Raw genomic sequence first — 20,000 nt, 5'->3', positions numbered from 1 at the left:
AAGATGAAGAGCATGAGCAGTGTACAGAAGGTGGCTACGTTGTCCATAGTCTTCATCAGAACCACCAGCTGTCTGCGCAAGGCGGGCAGGAACCGGACCAGCTTCAGGACCCGCAGCAGACGGAAGGTACGCAGGACAGACAGACCGCCGTCCGCCTGTCCAACGATCTCCCAAACACTGGAACACACACACACACACACTTTACTGTAACACACACACACACACACACACTTTACTGTAACACACACACACACACACACACACTTTACTGTAACACACACACACACACACACTTTACTGTAACACACACACACACACACACACACACACTTTACTGGAACACACACACGACACACACACTTTACTGTAACACACACACACACACACACACTTTACTGTAACACACACACACACACTTTACTGTAACACACACACACACACACACACACTTTACTGTAACACACACACACTTTACTGTAACACACACACACACTTTACTGTAACACACACACATACACTTTACTGTAACACACACACACACACACACACTGCAGGAGAGATCTTCCTCACCTGATGATGACGATGATACTGTCGAAGATGTTGTAGGGGTTCTTGATATAGCCGAAGAGACCGAAGGCCAGCAGCTTGAACATCATCTCCAGGAGGAACATGCAGGTGAACACGATGTTACTGATCTCCAGGACATCAGTCAACTCCACCGGCTGGACAGAGAGGAGAGACGGAGACGGGGGATGAGGAGGAGACAGGAGAGACAGAGAGGGGGGATGAGGAGGAGACAGGAGAGACAGAGAGGGGGGATGAGGAGGAGACAGGAGAGACAGGAGAGGGGACAGAGAGAGAGGGGGATGAGGAGGGGACAGGAGAGACGGAGAGGGGGATGAGGAGGAGACAGGAGAGACGGAGAGGGGGATGAGGAGGGGACAGGAGAGACAGGAGGGGGATGAGGAGGGGGAGAGACGGAGAGGGGACAGGAGGAGACAGGAGAGACGGGGGGGGATGAGGAGGAGACAGGAGAGACGGAGAGAGGGGGATGAGAGACAGGAGAGGGGGGGATGAGGAGGAGACAGGAGAGACGGTGAGGGGGGATGAGGAGGAGACAGGAGAGACGGAGAGGGGGATGAGGAGGAGACAGGAGAGACGGAGACATGAGGAGGAGACAGGAGAGACGGAGACATGAGGAGGGGACAGGAGAGACGGAGGGGGGGATGAGGAGGAGACAGGAGAGACAGAGAGGGGGATGAGGAGAGACAGGAGAGACTTTAGGGGGGATGAGGAGGAGACAGGAGAGACAGAGAGGGGGATGAGGAGGAGACAGGAGAGACGGAGAGGGGGATGAGGAGGAGACAGGAGAGACGGAGAGGGGGATGAGGAGGGGACAGGAGAGACAGAGAGGGGGATGAGGAGGAGACAGGAGACAGACGAGGAGGAGAGACGGGGATGAGGAGGAGACAGGAGAGACGGAGAGGGGGATGAGGAGGAGACAGGACAGACGGAGAGGGGGGATGAGGAGGAGACAGGAGAGAGACGGAGAGGGGGATGAGGAGGAGACAGGAGAGACACACACTGGGATGAGGGAGGAGACAGGAGAGACGGAGAGGGGGGATGAGGAGGAGACAGGAGAGACGGAGAGGGGGATGAGGAGGAGACAGGAGAGACGGAGAGGGGGGATGAGGAGGAGACAGGAGAGACGGAGAGGGGGATGAGGAGGAGACAGGAGAGACGGAGAGGGGGGATGAGGAGGAGACAGGAGAGACGGAGAGGGGGGATGATGAGGAGGAGACAGGAGAGACGGGAGAGGGGGATGAGGAGGGGACAGGAGAGACGGAGAGGGGGATGAGGAGGAGACAGGAGAGACAGGAGGGGGGATGAGGAGGAGACAGGAGAGACAGGAGGGGGGATGAGGAGGAGACAGGAGAGACGGAGGGGGGATGAGGAGGGGACAGGAGAGACGGAGGGGGATGAGGAGGAGACAGGAGAGACGGAGAGGGGGATGAGGAGGAGACAGGAGAGACGGAGGAGGGATGAGGAGGAGACAGGAGAGACGGAGAGGGGGATGAGGAGGGACAGGAGAGACATGCAGGTGAACACGATGTTACTGGGATATCAGAACTCCACCGGAGGGCAGGAGACGGAGAGGGGGATGAGGAGGAGACAGGAGAGACGGAGAGGGGGATGAGGAGGAGACAGGAGAGACGGAGAGGGGGGATGAGGAGGAGACAGGAGAGACAGAGAGGGGGATGAGGAGGGGACAGGAGAGACAGAGGGGGGGATGAGGAGGAGACAGGAGAGACGGAGGGGGGATGAGGAGACAGGAGACGGAGAGGGGGATGAGGAGGAGACAGGAGAGACGGAGAGGGGGGATGAGGAGGAGACAGGAGAGACGGAGAGGGGGATGAGGAGGAGACAGGAGAGACAGGGGGGATGAGGAGGAGACAGGAGAGACATGCAGGTGAACACGATGTTACTGATCTCCAGGATATCAGTCAACTCCACCGGCTGGACAGAGAGGAGAGACAGAGAGGGGGATGAGGAGGGGACAGGAGAGACGGAGAGGGGGATGAGGAGGAGACAGGAGAGACGGAGAGGGGGATGAGGAGGAGACAGGCGAGACATGCAGGTGAATACGATGTTACTGATCTCCAGGATATCAGTCAACTCCACCGGCTGGACAGAGAGGGAGACAGAGGGGGGATGAGGAGGAGACAGGAGAGACGGAGAGGGGGATGAGGAGGAGACAGGAGAGACAGAGAGGGGGATGAGGAGGAGACAGGAGAGACGGAGAGGGGGGATGAGGAGGAGACAGGAGAGACGGAGAGGGGGGGATGAGGAGGGACAGGAGAGACGGAGAGGGGGGGATGAGGAGGGGACAGGAGAGACGGAGAGGGGGATGAGGAGGAGACAGGAGAGACGGAGGTTACTGATGAGGAGGAGACAGGAGAGACGGAGAGGGGGATGAGGAGGAGACAGGAGAGACGGAGAGGGGGATGAGGAGGAGACAGGAGAGACGGAGAGGGGGATGAGGAGGGGACAGGAGAGACGGAGAGGGGGATGAGGAGGAGACAGGAGAGACGGAGAGGGGGATGAGGAGGAGACAGGAGAGACGGAGAGGGGGGATGAGGAGGAGACAGGAGAGACGGAGAGGGGGGATGAGGAGGGGACAGGAGAGACAGAGAGGGGGGATGAGGAGGAGACAGGAGAGACATGCAGGTGAACGCGATGTTACTGATCTCCAGGATATCAGTCAACTCCACCGGCTGGACAGAGAGGAGAGACGGAGAGGGGGGATGAGGAGGAGACAGGAGAGACGGAGAGGGGGATGAGGAGGAGACAGGAGAGACGGAGAGGGGGATGAGGAGGAGACAGGAGAGACAGAGAGGGGGATGAGGAGGAGACAGGAGAGACGGAGAGGGGGATGAGGAGGGGACAGGAGAGACAGAGAGGGGGGATGAGGAGGGGACAGGAGAGACAGAGAGGGGGATGAGGAGGGGACAGGAGAGACGGAGAGGGGGGATGAGGAGGGGACAGGAGAGATGGAGAGGGGGGATGAGGAGGGTCCTACCTGTTGATGGTATTCTATCCCCATACTGAGAGTGTTGATGAGGATGGAGGTCATGATCCCTCTGTTGAAGTACTTGCTGTCTACGATGCGTTTCAGTCTGTCTCTGAATGCTGTCCCCAGATCCAGCAGCCTGTTACTGGCCCTCTTCACCCCGAGCCCCAGCCCTGCCCCCAGCCCTGCCTTCCGCCGGCGCCTCCCACGGCCGCCGCGCCCCTCTCCTCCCTGGGGGAAGTCGTGCAGGGTGTGGGCCTCTCCCCTAGACCCCTCCAGGTCGCTCAGGTCCAGCTCCATGCCCTCTAGGGCGCGGGCACACAGCGGGCAGCCCAACAGCTCCAGGAGGAGAGGGGAGGGCACCACGCCAGCCAGCTGGTACAGCAGCCGAGGACGGCCTGGAGGGAGAGAGAGAGAGAGAGAGAGAAACAATGTTTTTATTTAGTTTGATCAAATATATTTCAATATTTATTTTTGAAAGTATGTTGTTATTAAACAGAAAGAGGAGAAAGACAGAGAGAGAGGTCAAAGGGCGGCAGGTCAGATTGTAAGCCGTGCCAAGACTGAGGCTGTGTCGTATGGACAACAAGACACCAAGTCTAACAGGATCATCTCTACAGCTGCAGGGCTGCGTCTGAAATTAAATATCCCTACGTAGCCCCCTGAAGCTCTGGCCAACAGTAGTGTGCACTACATAGGGAATAGTGTGCCGTTGGGGACACGGTCCCTGGAGGACTGACGTGAGGCTGGTCTTCCTGTCTTCCTGGTAGCTAATGAATGAATGTCCCGAATAAACAGAATGATGTGACTAGGAAGACAGACTGAGAAGCGGCTCTATGCTGACCTCACGGTTCAGGTCTCCTCTCCTCTCCTCTCCTCCCCCCTCCCCCCCTCTCCTCTCCTCTCCTCTCCTCTCCTCTCCTCTCCTCTCCTCTCCTCCTCCTCTCCTCTCTCCCTCTCCTTCTCCTCTCCTCCCCCTCCCCTCTCCTCTCCTCTCCTCCCTCCCCCCTCCCTCTCCTCCCTCCCCTCCCTCCCCTCTCCTCCCCTCCTCCCCCTCCCCTCTCCCTCCCCTCTCCTCTCCTCCCCTCTCCCCTCCCCTCCCCCTCCCCTCTCCTTCCCTCCTCTCTCCTCCCCTCCCCCTCCTCTCTCCTCTCCTCCCTCTCCCCTCTCCTCCCCCCTCCCCTCTCCTCTCCTCCCTCCCCTCCCCTCCCCTCCCCTCCCTCTCCTCTCTCCTCCCTCTCCTCTCCTCTCCTCCCCCTCCCCTCTCCTCTCCTCCCCCTCCCCTCCCTCTCCTCCTCCCCCTCTCCTCCTCCCTCCTCTCCTTCTCCTCTCCTTCTCCTCCCACCTCTCCTCTCCTCTCCTCTCCTCCCCCTCTCCTCCTCCTCTCTCCTCCTCCTCTCCTCTCCTCTCCTTCTCCCTCTCCTCTCCTCCCCCTCCCCCTCTCCTCTCCTCTCCCTCTCCCCCTCCCCTCCCCTCTCCTCTCCCCTCCCCCTCCCCCTCTCCTCTCCTCCCCTCTCCTCCCTCTCCCCCCCCCTCTCCCTCTCCCTCTCCTCCCCTCTCCCTCCCCCTCTCCCCTCTCCTCTCCTCCCCTCCCCTCTCCCTCCTCTCCTCTCCCCTCTCCTCTCCCTCTCCTCTCCTCTCCCTCCCCCCCCCTCTCCTCTCCTATGTATTCACTAATGCCTCCAACATTTGAGGCATGGATTTCCTGTCAGGACTGTAAGTGATGTTACAGACAGAAACAGCAGTACTGAACTAAAAGGATCAGTGGAGATTCTCAATTAAAATGGGCTTTTTAGTCCGGGAACCTGGCCCAAATACCTGTCTAGTGAATCAGAGGTAGCTAGTTTCACTATAGAAATACTGTGTATAGAGAGATGGTTCTTACTAGTTCTACTATAGAAATACTGTATGTAGAGAGATGGTTCTTACTAGTTCTACTATAGAAATACTGTGTATATATCGAGAGAAGGTTCTTACTAGTTCTACTATAGAAATACTGTGTATATATAGAGATATGGTTCTACTATAGAAAAACTGTATGTAGAGATATGGTTCTTACTAGTTCTACTATAGAAATACTGTATGTAGAGAGATGGTTCTTACTAGTTCTACTATAGAAATACTGTATATATATATATAAATAGAGATGGTTCTTACTAGTTCTACTATAGAAATACTGTGTATAGAGAGATGGTTCTTACTAGTTCTACTATAGAAATACTGTATGTAGAGAGATGGTTCTTACTAGTTCTACTATAGAAATACTGTATATATATATATATATATAGAGAGAGAGAGATGGTTCTTACTAGTTCTACTATAGAAATACTGTATGTAGAGAGATGGTTCTTACTAGTTCTAATATAGAAATACTGTGTATATATATAGAGATGTTTCTTACTAGTTCTACTATAGAAATACTGTATATATATATATATATATATATATATAGATGGTTCTTACTAGTTCTACTATAGAAATGCTGTGTATATATAGAGAGATGTTTCTTACTAGTTCTACTATAGAAATACTGTATATATATATATATATATATATATATATATAGATGGTTTTTACTAGTTCTACTATAGAAATACTGTATGTAGAGAGATGGTTCTTACTAGTTCTACTATAGAAATACTGTATGTAGAGAGATGGTTCTTACTAGTTCTACTATAGAAATACTGTATGTAGAGAGATGGTTCTTACTAGTTCTACTATAGAAATACTGTATGTAGAGAGATGGTTCTTACTAGTTCTACTATAGAAATACTGTGTATATATAGAGATATGGTTCTACTATAGAAATACTGTGTATATAGAGATGGTTCTTACTAGTTCTACTATAGAAATACTGTATATAGAGAGATGGTTCTTACTAGTTCTACTATAGAAATACTGTGTATATATAGAGAGATGGTTCTTACTAGTTCTACTATAGAAATACTGTATGTAGAGAGATGGTTCTTACTAGTTCTACTATAGAAATACTGTATGTAGAGAGATGGTTCTTACTAGTTCTACTATAGAAATACTGTATGTAGAGAGATGGTTCTTACTAGTTCTACTATAGAAATACTGTATATATATATATATAGAGAGATGGTTCTACTATAGAAATACTCTATTTAGAGAGATGGTTCTTACTAGTTCTACTATAGAAATACTGTGTATATAGAGATGGTTCTTACTAGTTCTACTATAGAAATACTGTGTATATATAGACATATGGTTCTACTATAGAAATACTGTATATATAGAGAGATGGTTCTTACTAGTTCTACTATAGAAATACTGTGTATATAGAGATGGTTCTTACTAGTTCTACTATAGAAATACTGTGTATATAGAGATGGTTCTTACTAGTTCTACTATAGAAATACTGTATATAGAGAGATGGTTCTTACTAGTTCTACTATAGAAATACTGTATATAGAGAGATGGTTCTTACTAGTTCTACTATAGAAATACTGTGTATATATAGAGAGATGGTTCTTACTAGTTCTACTATAGAAATACTGTATGTAGAGAGATGGTTCTTACTAGTTCTACTATAGAAATACTGTATATATATATATATATATATATATATATATATATATATATATATATATGAGAGATGGTTCTTACTAGTTCTACTATAGAAATACTGTATGTAGAGAGATGGTTCTTACTAGTTCTACTATAGAAATACTGTATATAGAGAGATGGTTCTTACTAGTTCTACTATAGAAATACTGTATATAGAGAGATGGTTCTTACTAGTTCTACTATAGAAATACTGTATATAGAGAGATGGTTCTTACTAGTTCTACTATAGAAATACTGTATATATATATATATATATATATATATATATATATATAGAGATGGTTCTTACTAGTTCTACTATAGAAATACTGTGTATATATAGAGAGATGGTTCTTACTAGTTCTACTATAGAAATACTGTATTTAGAGAGATGGTTCTTACTATTTCTACTATAGAAATACTGTGTATATATAGAGAGATGGTTCTTACTAGTTCTACTATAGAAATACTGTATTTAGAGAGATGGTTCTTACTATTTCTACTATAGAAATACTGTGTATATATAGAGAGATGGTTCTTACTAGTTCTACTATAGAAATACTGTATATAGAGAGATGGTTCTTACTAGTTCTACTATAGAAATACTGTGTATATATAGAGAGATGGTTCTTACTAGTTCTTCTACTATAGAAATACTGTATTTAGAGAGATGGTTCTTACTATTTCTACTATAGAAATACTGTGTATATATAGAGATGGTTCTACTATAGAAATACTGTGTATATATAGAGAGATGGTTCTTACTAGTTCTTCTACTGTTGAAATACTGTATGTAGAGAGATGGTTCTACTATAGAAATACTGTATATAGAGAGATGGTTCTACTATAGAAATACTGTGTATATATCGAGAGATGGTTCTTACTAGTTCTACTATAGAAATACTGTGTATATATAGAGATATGGTTCTACTATAGAAAAACTGTATATAAAGATGGTTCTTACTAGTTCTACTATAGAAATACTGTATATAGAGAGATGGTTCTTACTAGTTCTACTATAGAAATACTGTGTATATATCGAGAGAAGGTTCTTACTAGTTCTACTATAGAAATACTGTATGTAGAGAGATGGTTCTTACTAGTTCTACTATAGAAATACTGTATATAGAGAGATGGTTCTTACTAGTTCTACTATAGAAATACTGTGTATATATAGAGAGATGGTTCTTACTAGTTCTACTATAGAAATACTGTATGTAGAGAGATGGTTCTTACAAGTTCTACTATAGAAATACTGTGTATATATATATATAGAGAGAGATGGTTATACTATAGAAATACTATATATAGAGAGATGGTTCTTACTAGTTCTACTATAGAAATACTGTATTTAGAGAGATGGTTCTTACTAGTTCTACTATAGAAATACTGTGTATATATATAGAGAGAGAGAGATGGCTCTTACTAGTTCTACTATAGAAATACTGTATGTAGAGAGATGGTTCTTACTAGTTCTACTATAGAAATACTGTATTTAGAGAGATGGTTCTTACTAGTTCTACTATAGAAATACTGTGTATATATGTAAATGTAAATGTATATATATATAGAGAGAGAGATGGCTCTTACTGTGCTGTCCCATGAGTTGATGCAGCTTGCTGAGGGGGTCCGGACTGTTTTCTGAGAGGGGCGAGGGATGTGTGGGGAGTGGCCTCTGGGGCTGTGTGGGGAGGGGTATGTGGGGTTGTGTGGGTTGGGGGCTGTGGGGGTGTCTGGAGAGGGGGCTGTAAGGCTGTGTGGGGAGGGGGATGTGAGGTTGTGTGGGGTGGGGGCCGTGGAGGTATGTGGGGAGGGGGCTGTGGAGGTTCGTGGGGAAGGGGTTGTGGGGGTGTGTGGGGAGGGGGTTGTGTGGGTGTGTGGGGAGGGGCTTGGGGGTGAAGCTGCGGTAGCTGCAGACGAAGGAGGGCAGGATGGTGGGGTAGTTCATCCCTCCGTTCAGACGACCCAGAAGAGACGACCCCAGCCCAGGGGTCACAGAGGGGTCACGACCCGGGACAGGAAGTGACCTCATCTCCAGCTCCTCCCCACCTGTAGGAGTCATTATGTTGATTTAATTAATGAATGTTAGTCAGACATCTTTTCACGGCAGATAAAGATCTATTCAAATCATCAGGTAAAAACCTAGTCAAATCATCAGGTAAAAACCTAGTCAAATCATCAGGTAAAGACCTATTCAAATCATCAGGTAAAAACCTAGTCAAATCATCAGGTAAAGATCTATTCAAATCATCAGGTAAAGACCTATTCAAATCATCAGGTAAAAACCTAGTCAAATCATCCTGAACATTAGATTCAGGTAAAGATCTATTCAAATCATCAGGTAAAGATCTATTCAAATCATCAGGTAAAGACCTATTCAAATCATCAGGTAAAGATCTATTCAAATCATCAGGTAAAGATCTATTCAAATCATCAGGTAAAGACCTATTCAAATCATCAGGTAAAGACCTATTCAAATCATCAGGTAAAGACCTATTCAAATCATCAGGTAAAGACCTAGTCAAATCATCCTGAACATTGGATTCAGGTAAAGACCTATTCAAATCATCCTGAACATTAGATTCAGGTAAAGATCTATTCAAATCATCAGGTAAAGACCTAGTCAAATCATCCTGAACATTAGATTCAGGTAAAGACCTATTCGAATCATCCTGAACATTAGATTCAGGTAAAGAACTATTCAAACCATCATGAACATTAGATTCAGGTAAACTCCTATTCAAATCATCCTGAACATTAGATTCAGGTAAAGACCTATTCAAATCATCCTGAACATTAGATTCAGGTAAAGACCTATTCAAATCATCCTGAACATTAGATTCAGGTAAAGAACTATTCAAATCATCCTGAACATTAGATTCAGGTAAAGACCTATTCAAATCATCAGTTAAAGACCTATTCAAATCATCCTGAACATTAGATTCAGGTAAAGAACTATTCAAATCATCATGAACATTAGATTCAGGTAAAGTCCTATTCAAATCATCCTGAACATTAGATTCAGGTAAAGACCTTTTCAAATCATCCTGAACATTAGATTCAGGTAAAGACCTATTCAAATCATCCTGAACATTAGATTCAGGTAAAGACCTATTCAAATCATTCAGGTAAAAAGGACAATCCTTTAGTTTCAGGTACAACGACTCATAAATATTATAATCCACAGTCCTATTCCACCGTAGTATAATCCACAGTCCTATTCCACATCACCATAGTATAATCCACAGTCCTATTCCGCTGTAGTATAATCCACAGTCCTATTCCACACCACCGTAGTATAATCCACAGTCCTATTCCACCGTAGTATAATCTACAGTCCTATTCCACCGTAGTATAATCCACAGTCCTATTCCACCGTAGTATAATCCACAGTCCTATTCCACCGTAGTATAATCCACAGTCCTATTCCACCGTAGTATAATCCACAGTCCTATTCCACTGTAGTATAATCCACAGTCCTATTCCACCGTAGTATAATCCACAGTCCTATTCCACAGCACCGTAGTATAATCCACAGTCCTATTCCACCGTAGTATAATCCACAGTCCTATTCCACCGTAGTATAATCTACAGTCCTATTCCACCGTAGTATAATCTACAGTCCTATTCCACCGTAGTATAATCCACAGTCCTATTCCACCGTAGTATAATCTACAGTCCTATTCCACCGTAGTATAATCCACAGTCCTATTCCACCGTAGTATAATCCACAGTCCTATTCCACCGTAGTATAATCTACAGTCCTATTCCACCGTAGTATAATCCACAGTCCTATTCCACCGTAGTATAATCCACAGTCCTATTCCACCGTAGTATAATCTACAGTCCTATTCCACCGTAGTATAATCTACAGTCCTATTCCACCGTAGTATAATCCACAGTCCTATTCCACCGTAGTATAATCTACAGTCCTATTCCACCGTAGTATAATCCACAGTCCTATTCCACCGTAGTATAATCCACAGTCCTATTCCACCGTAGTATAATCCACAGTCCTATTCCACTGTAGTATAATCCACAGTCCTATTCCACCGTAGTATAATCCACAGTCCTATTCCACCGTAGTATAATCCACAGTCCTATTCCACCGTAGTATAATCCACAGTCCTATTCCACACCACCGTAGTATAATCCACAGTCCTATTCCACCGTAGTATAATCCACAGTCCTATTCCACAGTAGTATAATCCACAGTCCTATTCCACCGTAGTATAATCTACAGTCCTATTCCACACCACCGTAGTATAATCCACAGTCCTATTCCACCGTAGTATAATCTACAGTCCTATTCCAACGTAGTATAATCCACAGTCCTATTCCACACCACCGTAGTATAATCCACAGTCCTATTCCACACCACCGTAGTATAATCCACAGTCCTATTCCACCGTAGTATAATCTACAGTCCTATTCCACACCACCGTAGTATAATCCACAGTCCTATTCCACCGTAGTATAATCCACAGTCCTATTCCACTGTAGTATAATCCACAGTCCTATTCCACACCACTGTAGTATAATCCACAGTCCTATTCCACCGTAGTATAATCCACAGTCCTATTCCACCGTAGTATAATCCACAGTCCTATTCCACCGTAGTATAATCCACAGTCCTATTCCACACCACCGTAGTATAATCCACAGTCCTATTCCACCGTAGTATAATCCACAGTCCTATTCCACACCACCGTAGTATAATCCACAGTCCTATTCCACCGTAGTATAATCCACAGTCCTATTCCACCGTAGTATAATCCACAGTCCTATTCCACCGTAGTATAATCCACAGTCCTATTCCACACCACCGTAGTATAATCCACAGTCCTATTCCACCGTAGTATAATCTACAGTCCTATTCCACCATAGTATAATCCACAGTCCTATTCCACCGTAGTATAATCCACAGTCCTATTCCACCGTAGTATAATCTACAGTCCTATTCCACCGTAGTATAATCCACAGTCCTATTCCACACCACCGTAGTATAATCCACAGTCCTATTCCACACCACTGTAGTATAATCCACAGTCCTATCCCCACCACCGTAGTATAATCCACAGTCCTATTCCACACCACCGTAGTATAATCCACAGTCCTATCCCCACCACCGTAGTATAATCCACAGTCCTATTCCACACCACCGTAGTATAATCCACAGTCCTATTCCACCGTAGTATAATCCACAGTCCTATTCCACACCACTGTAGTATAATCCACAGTCCTATCCCCACCACCGTAGTATAATCCACAGTCCTATTCCACCGTAGTATAATCCACAGTCCTATTCCACACCACCGTAGTATAATCTACAGTCCTATTCCACCGTAGTATAATCTACAGTCCTATTCCACCGTAGTATAATCCACAGTCCTATTCCACCGTAGTATAATCCACAGTCCTATTCCACCGTAGTATAATCCACAGTCCTATTCCACCGTAGTATAATCTACAGTCCTATTCCACCATAGTATAATCTACAGTCCTATTCCACCGTAGTATAATCCACAGTCCTATTCCACCGTAGTATAATCCACAGTCCTATTACACCACCGTAGTATAATCCACAGTCCTATTCCACCGTAGTATAATCCACAGTCCTATTCCACCGTAGTATAATCCACAGTCCTATTCCACCGTAGTATAATCTACAGTCCTATTCCACCATAGTATAATCTACAGTCCTATTCCACCGTAGTATAATCCACAGTCCTATTCCACCGTAGTATAATCCACAGTCCTATTCCACCATAGTATAATCCACAGTCCTATTCCACCGTAGTATAATCCACAGTCCTATTCCACCGTAGTATAATCCACAGTCCTATTCCACACCACCGTAGTATAATCCACAGTCCTATTCCACACCACTGTAGTATAATCCACAGTCCTATCCCCACCACCGTAGTATAATCCACAGTCCTATTCCACCGTAGAATAATCCACAGTCCTATTCCACACCACCGTAGTATAATCCACAGTCCTATTCCACCGTAGTATAATCCACAGTCCTATTCCACCGTAGTATAATCTACAGTCCTATTCCACCGTAGTATAATCCACAGTCCTATTCCACCGTAGTATAATCTACAGTCCTATTCCACCATAGTATAATCTACAGTCCTATTCCACCGTAGTATAATCCACAGTCCTATTCCACCGTAGTATAATCCACAGTCCTATTCCACACCACCGTAGTATAATCCACAGTCCTATTCCACCGTAGTATAATCTACAGTCCTATTCCACCATAGTATAATCTACAGTCCTATTCCACCGTAGTATAATCTACAGTCCTATTCCACCGTAGTATAATCCACAGTCCTATTCCACCGTAGTATAATCCACAGTCCTATTCCACCGTAGTATAATCTACAGTCCTATTCCACCGTAGTATAATCCACAGTCCTATTCCACCGTAGTATAATCCACAGTCCTATTCCACACCACCGTAGTATAATCCACAGTCCTATTCCACATCACCGTAGTATAATCCACAGTCCTATTCCACACCACCGTAGTATAATCCACAGTCCTATTCCACACCACCGTAGTATAATCCACAGTCCTATTCCACACCACTGTAGTATAATCCACAGTCCTATCCCCACCACCGTAGTATAATCCACAGTCCTATTCCACACCACCGTAGTATAATCCACAGTCCTATCCCCACCACCGTAGTATAATCCACAGTCCTATTCCACACCACCGTAGTATAATCCACAGTCCTATCCCCACCACCGTAGTATAATCCACAGTCCTATTCCACACCACCGTAGTATAATCCACAGTCCTATTCCACCGTAGTATAATCCACAGTCCTATTCCACCGTAGTATAATCTACAGTCCTATTCCACCGTAGTATAATCCACAGTCCTATTCCACCGTAGTATAATCCACATTCCTATTCCACACCTCCGTAGTATAATCCACAGTCCTATTCCACCGTAGTATAATCCACAGTCCTATTCCACCTTAGTATAATCCACAGTCCTATTCCACCGTAGTATAATCTACAGTCCTATTCCACTGTAGTATAATCTACAGTCCTATTCCACCGTAGTATAATCCACAGTCCTATTCCACCGTAGTATAATCCACAGTCCTATTCCACCGTAGTATAATCTACAGTCCTATTCCACACCACCGTAGTATAATCCACAGTCCTATTCCACCGTAGTATAATCCACAGTCCTATTCCACACCACCGTAGTATAATCCACAGTCCTATTCCACCGTAGTATAATCCACAGTCCTATTCCACACCACCGTAGTATAATCCACAGTCCTATTCCACCGTAGTATAATCCACAGTCCTATTCCACCGTAGTATAATCCACAGTCCTATTCCACTGTAGTATAATCCACAGTCCTATTCCACCGTAGTATAATCTACAGTCCTATTCCACATCACCGTAGTATAATCCACAGTCCTATTCCACACCACCGTAGTATAATCCACAGTCCTATTCCACATCACCGTAGTATAATCCACAGTCCTATTCCACCGTAGTATAATCCACAGTCCTATTCCACCGTAGTATAATCCACAGTCCTATTCCACACCACCGTAGTATAATCCACAGTCCTATTCCACATCACCGTAGTATAATCCACAGTCCTATTCCACCGTAGTATAATCCACAGTCCTATTCCACCGTAGTATAATCCACAGTCCTATTCCACCGTAGTATAATCCACAGTCCTATTCCACCGTAGTATAATCCACAGTCCTATTCCACACCACCGTAGTATAATCCACAGTCCTATTCCACTGTAGTATAATCCACAGTCCTATTCCACCGTAGTATAATCTACAGTCCTATTCCACATCACCGTAGTATAATCCACAGTCCTATTCCACACCACCGTAGTATAATCCACAGTCCTATTCCACATCACCGTAGTATAATCCACAGTCCTATTCCACCGTAGTATAATCCACAGTCCTATTCCACCGTAGTATAATCCACAGTCCTATTCCACACCACCGTAGTATAATCCACAGTCCTATTCCACATCACCGTAGTATAATCCACAGTCCTATTCCACCGTAGTATAATCCACAGTCCTATTCCACCGTAGTATAATCCACAGTCCTATTCCACCGTAGTATAATCCACAGTCCTATTCCACCGTAGTATAATCCACAGTCCTATTCCACTGTAGTATAATCCACAGTCCTATTCCACACCACCGTAGTATAATCCACAGTCCTATTCCACCGTAGTATAATCCACAGTCCTATTCCACACCACGTAGTATAATCTCTTAGTGAAGATCCACGTCTGTATTCCCTCTGTATTGCACACGGCCACGTTTGTACCCCGACAACAATAATCTGGTCGTGTTGCACCCCCGACAACATTGCAGCCAACGCCAGATCTCCCAATGCCCGGTTAGGTATTTAACAACACATCTGACAGCACAGTTTGTTTGTTTACTGGTCTAGTCTACGAACCTGTTGCTACGGGGGTGTGTCCTCCATTGCTGTGCCGACAGTGGTGGCGCTGGTGATGCTGCAGCAGGTTGTGTACGGGGCGGAGCCAGGGGGCGTTTCCGGACGTTCTGCGGCCGACCCCCGGACCACTTCCTCCTCCGTTAGGGTTTACCTTCTTACGACGCTTACTGACGCACATGTAATCAGTAAACAGGAAGCATACAACATTATTCACTTTTACAACAGGAAGTTGAATTTATCCTGGGTTTTATTCACTACAACGAGTCAGCTAGAACAGGAAGTTGAATTTATCCTGGGCTTTATTCACTACAACGAGTCAGTTGAATTTATCCTGGGCTTTATTCACTATAATGAGTCAGCTAGAACAGGAAGTTGAATTTATCCTGGGCTTTATTCACTATAACGAGTCAGCTAGAACAGGAAGTTGAATTTATCCTGGGCTTTATTCACTACAACGAGTCAGTTGAATTTATCCTGGGCTTTATTCACTACAACGAGTCAGTTGAACTTATCCTGGGCTTTATTCACTATAACGAGTCAGTTGAATTTATCCTGGGCTTTATTCACTACAACGAGTCAGCTAGAACAGGAAGTTGAACTTATCCTGGGCTTTATTCACTATAACGAGTCAGCTGGAACAGGAAGTTGAATTTATCCTGGGCTTTATTCACTACAACGAGTCAGCTAGAACAGGAAGCTGAATTTATCCTGGGTTTTATTCACTACAACGAGTCAGCTAGAACAGGAAGCTGAATTTATCCTGGGTTTTATTCACTACAACGAGTCAGCTAGAACAGGAAGTTGAACTTATCCTGGGCTTTATTCACTACAACGAGTCAGCCAGAACAGGAAGTTGAACTTATCCTGGGCTTTATTCACTACAACGAGTCAGCTGGAACAGGAAGTTGAACTTATCCTGGGCTTTATTCACTATAAAGAGTCAGCTAGAACAGGAAGTTGAACTTATCCTGGGCTTTATTCACTTTTACAACGAGTCAGCTAGAACAGGAAGTTATACAGCGCCTTCAGTATTCAGACCACTTGACTTATTCCATAATTTGTTACGTTACAGCCTTTTTCTAAAGTTGATTAAATTGTTTTTTTTCCCCCTCATCAATCTACACACAATACCCCATAATGACATCACAATACCCCATAATGACATCACAATACCCCATAACGACAAAGCAAAAACAGGTTTTTAGACATTTTTGCTAATTTATAAAAACTAAAAACATTTACATAAATATTCAGACCCTTTACTCATTACTTTGTTGAAGCACCTTTGGCAGCGATTACAGCCTCTAGTCTTCTTGGGTATGATGCTACAATCTTGGCACACCTGTATTTGGGGAGTTTCTCCCATTCTTCTCTGCAGATCCTCTCAAGCTCTGTCAGGTTGGATGGGGAGAGTTGCTGCACAGCTGTTTTCAGGTCTCTCCAGAGATGTTAGATCGGGTTCAAGGCCGGGCCACTCAAGGACATTCAGAAACTTGTTCCAAAGCCACTCTTGTGTTTTCTTGGCTAAGTGCTTAGGGTTGTTGTCCTGTTGGAAGGGGTTTTCATCAAGGATGTTTCTGTGCTCCGTTCATTTTTGCCTCGATCTTGACTAGTCTCCCTGCGGCTGAAAAACGGTGCCAGGTTTCCTCCAGACATGACGCTTGGCATTCAGGCCATAGAGTTCAATCTTGGTTTCATCAAACCAGAGAATCTTGTTTCTCATGGTCTGAGAGTCCTTTAGTTGCCTTTTTGCAAACTCCAAGTGGGCTGTCATGTGCCTTTTACTGAGGAGTGGCTTCCGTCTGGCCACTCTACCATAAAGGCCTGATTGGTGGAGTGCTGCAGAGATGGTTGTCCTTCTGGAAGGTTCTCCCATCTCCACAGAGAAACTCTGGAGCTCTGTCAGAGTGGCCATCGGGTTCTTGGTCACCTCCCTGACCAAGGCCCTTCTCCACCGATTGCTCAGTTTGGCCGGGAGGCCGGCGCTAGGACAGTCTTGGTGGTTCCAAACTTGTTCCATTTAAGAATGATGGAGGCCACTGTGTTCTTGGGGACCTTCAATGCTGTAGAAATGTTGTGGTACTCTTCTCCTGATCTGAGCCTCGACACAATCCTGTCTCGGAGCTCTATGGACAATTCCTTTAACTTCATGGCTTGGTTTTTGCTTTGACATGCACTGTCAACTGTGGGACCTTATATAGACAGGTGTGTGCCTTTACAAATCATGTCCAATCAACTGAATTTACCACAGGTGGACTCCAATCAAGTTTCAGAAACATCTCAAGGACGATCAATGGAAACAGGAAGCACCTGAACTCAATTTGAAGTCTCATAGCAAAAGGGTCTGAATACTTATGTAAATAAGGTATTTCTGTTTAAAAAAAAATCTTTAATACATTTGCAAAAATGTATAAAAACCCTGTTTTCGCTTCGTCATTATGGGGTATTGTGATGTAATTATGGGGTATTGTGATGTCAATATGGGGTATTGTGATGTCATTATGGGGTATTGTGATGTCATTATGGGGTATTGTGATGTCATTATGGGGTATTGTGATGTCATTATGGAGTATTGTGATGTCATTATGGGGTATTGTGATGTCATTATGGGGTATTGTGATGTCATTATGGGGTATTGTGTGTAGATTGCTAACAGATTTTTTATTTTTTTATCCATTTTATAATAAGGCTGTAATTTAAACAAAAAATGTGTAAATATTCAAAGGGTTTGAATACTTTCCGAAGGCTCTGTATATAATAGGTAGTTGTGTAAATACATGTTTGAAAACTGAAAAAGACTTTCAAAAAATAAGTTGAAATAATAATAATGAATTTGTTGTTGTCGTCGTCGTCGTCCTACCTGTGCCAGGTTGTGTACATGCGTTGTACTCGTCGGGTCAGTTTACGGTAGAGGTGTGAAACGTATCTCAGCATCTCTTCGTAGCAGGATCCCGGTTCGCTGTAGCTGGCCAGAGTACTGTCGTTGGACATGTAACGCGCTCGCTGCTCGCGCATCAACGCGTTCTCACGCTGCTTCGTCTCCGCAAACTGGGTCGCTATGACTACCAGGCACAGGTTGATCATGAAGAAAGAGCCCACCTGACGAAGAGAGGGAGGGAGGGAGGGAGGGAGGGAGGGAGAGAGAGAGAGAGAGAGAGAGAGAGAGAGAGAGGGAGAGGGGGGAGGGAGGGAGGGAGGGAGGGAGGGAGGGAGGGAGGGAGAGAGAGAGAGAGAGAGAGGGAGGGAGGGAGAGAGAGAGATAGAGAGAGAGAGGGAGGGAGGGAGAGAGAGAGAGAGAGAGAGAGGGGGAGGGAGGGAGAGAGAGATAGAGAGAGAGAGGGAGGGAGGGAGAGAGAGAGAGAGAGAGAGGGGAGGGAGGGAGAGATGGAGGGAGGGAGGGAGGGAGAGGGAGGGAGAGAGAGAGAGAGAGAGAGAGAGAGAGAGAGAGAGAGAGAGAGGAGAGGGAGGGAGGGAGGGAGGGAGGGAGGGAGAGAGGGAGGGAGGGAGGGAGGGAGGGAGAGGGAGAGAGGGAGGGAGGGAGGGACGACCAAGAACGTACACAGAGTTAGACGATGGGAAAACTACTACAGCGAGACGTACTTCACTAATCATAAATAGGGAAACCCACCGACACACAGGGCCAAGCAGAAACATACACACAGAGTGTGGGACAACCAGTAGCCGACACAGGGCCAAGCAGAAACATACACAGAGTGTGGGACAACCAGTAGCCGTCACAGGGCCAAGCAGAAACATACACAGAGTGTGGGACAACCAGTAGCCGACACAGGGCCAAGCAGAAACATACACAGAGTGTGGGACAACCAGTAGCCGTCACAGGGCCAAGCAGAAACATACACAGAGTGTGGGACAACCAGTAGCCGACACAGGGCCAAGCAGAAACATACACAGAGTGTGGGACAACCAGTAGCCGACACAGGGCCAAGCAGAAACATACACACAGAGTGTGGGACAACCAGTAGCCGACACAGGGCCAAGCAGAAACATACACACAGAGTGTGGGACAACCAGTAGCCGTCACAGGGCCAAGCAGAAACATACACAGAGTGTGGGACAACCAGTAGCCGACACAGGGCCAAGCAGAAACATACACAGAGTGTGGGACAACCAGTAGCCGACACAGGGCCAAGCAGAAACATACACACAGAGTGTGGGACAACCAGTAGCCGACACAGGGCCAAGCAGAAACATACACACAGAGTGTGGGACAACCAGTAGCCGTCACAGAGTTTCAGGTCATTATTAATAAAGGCCCATTCCGTCATTTAGTAAAATTGAAGGTTTTATATCACTGAAACCAGGCAGTTGGATGACGTAAGGTACTGGACTGTGTTAATTTGACAGAAATAACTGAC

At 45.5% G+C, this 20,000-nt stretch overlaps 1 protein-coding gene across 1 annotated transcript in view; it reads right to left on the bottom strand.

Moving 5' to 3' along the window:
- The window catches only part of LOC115115021 (voltage-dependent T-type calcium channel subunit alpha-1H-like), a 120,479-nt gene that overhangs the window by 56,412 nt on the left and 44,067 nt on the right, over positions 1 to 20,000 (bottom strand). The window contains 6 exon segments of the mRNA XM_065017058.1: positions 1 to 177; positions 571 to 722; positions 3,581 to 3,969; positions 8,732 to 9,190; positions 15,625 to 15,791; positions 18,485 to 18,723. The exon segment at positions 1 to 177 is cut by the window's left edge and continues 9 nt beyond it. Coding sequence (XP_064873130.1) covers positions 1 to 177; positions 571 to 722; positions 3,581 to 3,969; positions 8,732 to 9,190; positions 15,625 to 15,791; positions 18,485 to 18,723 — 1,583 coding nt within the window.

The sequence above is a fragment of the Oncorhynchus nerka genome, unplaced genomic scaffold (assembly GCF_034236695.1).
Source record: "Oncorhynchus nerka isolate Pitt River unplaced genomic scaffold, Oner_Uvic_2.0 unplaced_scaffold_408, whole genome shotgun sequence".
Lineage (NCBI taxonomy): Eukaryota > Metazoa > Chordata > Actinopteri > Salmoniformes > Salmonidae > Oncorhynchus > Oncorhynchus nerka.
The sequence above is the reverse complement of the archived record's forward strand: the minus strand, read 5'-3'. Positions and strand labels throughout refer to the sequence as shown.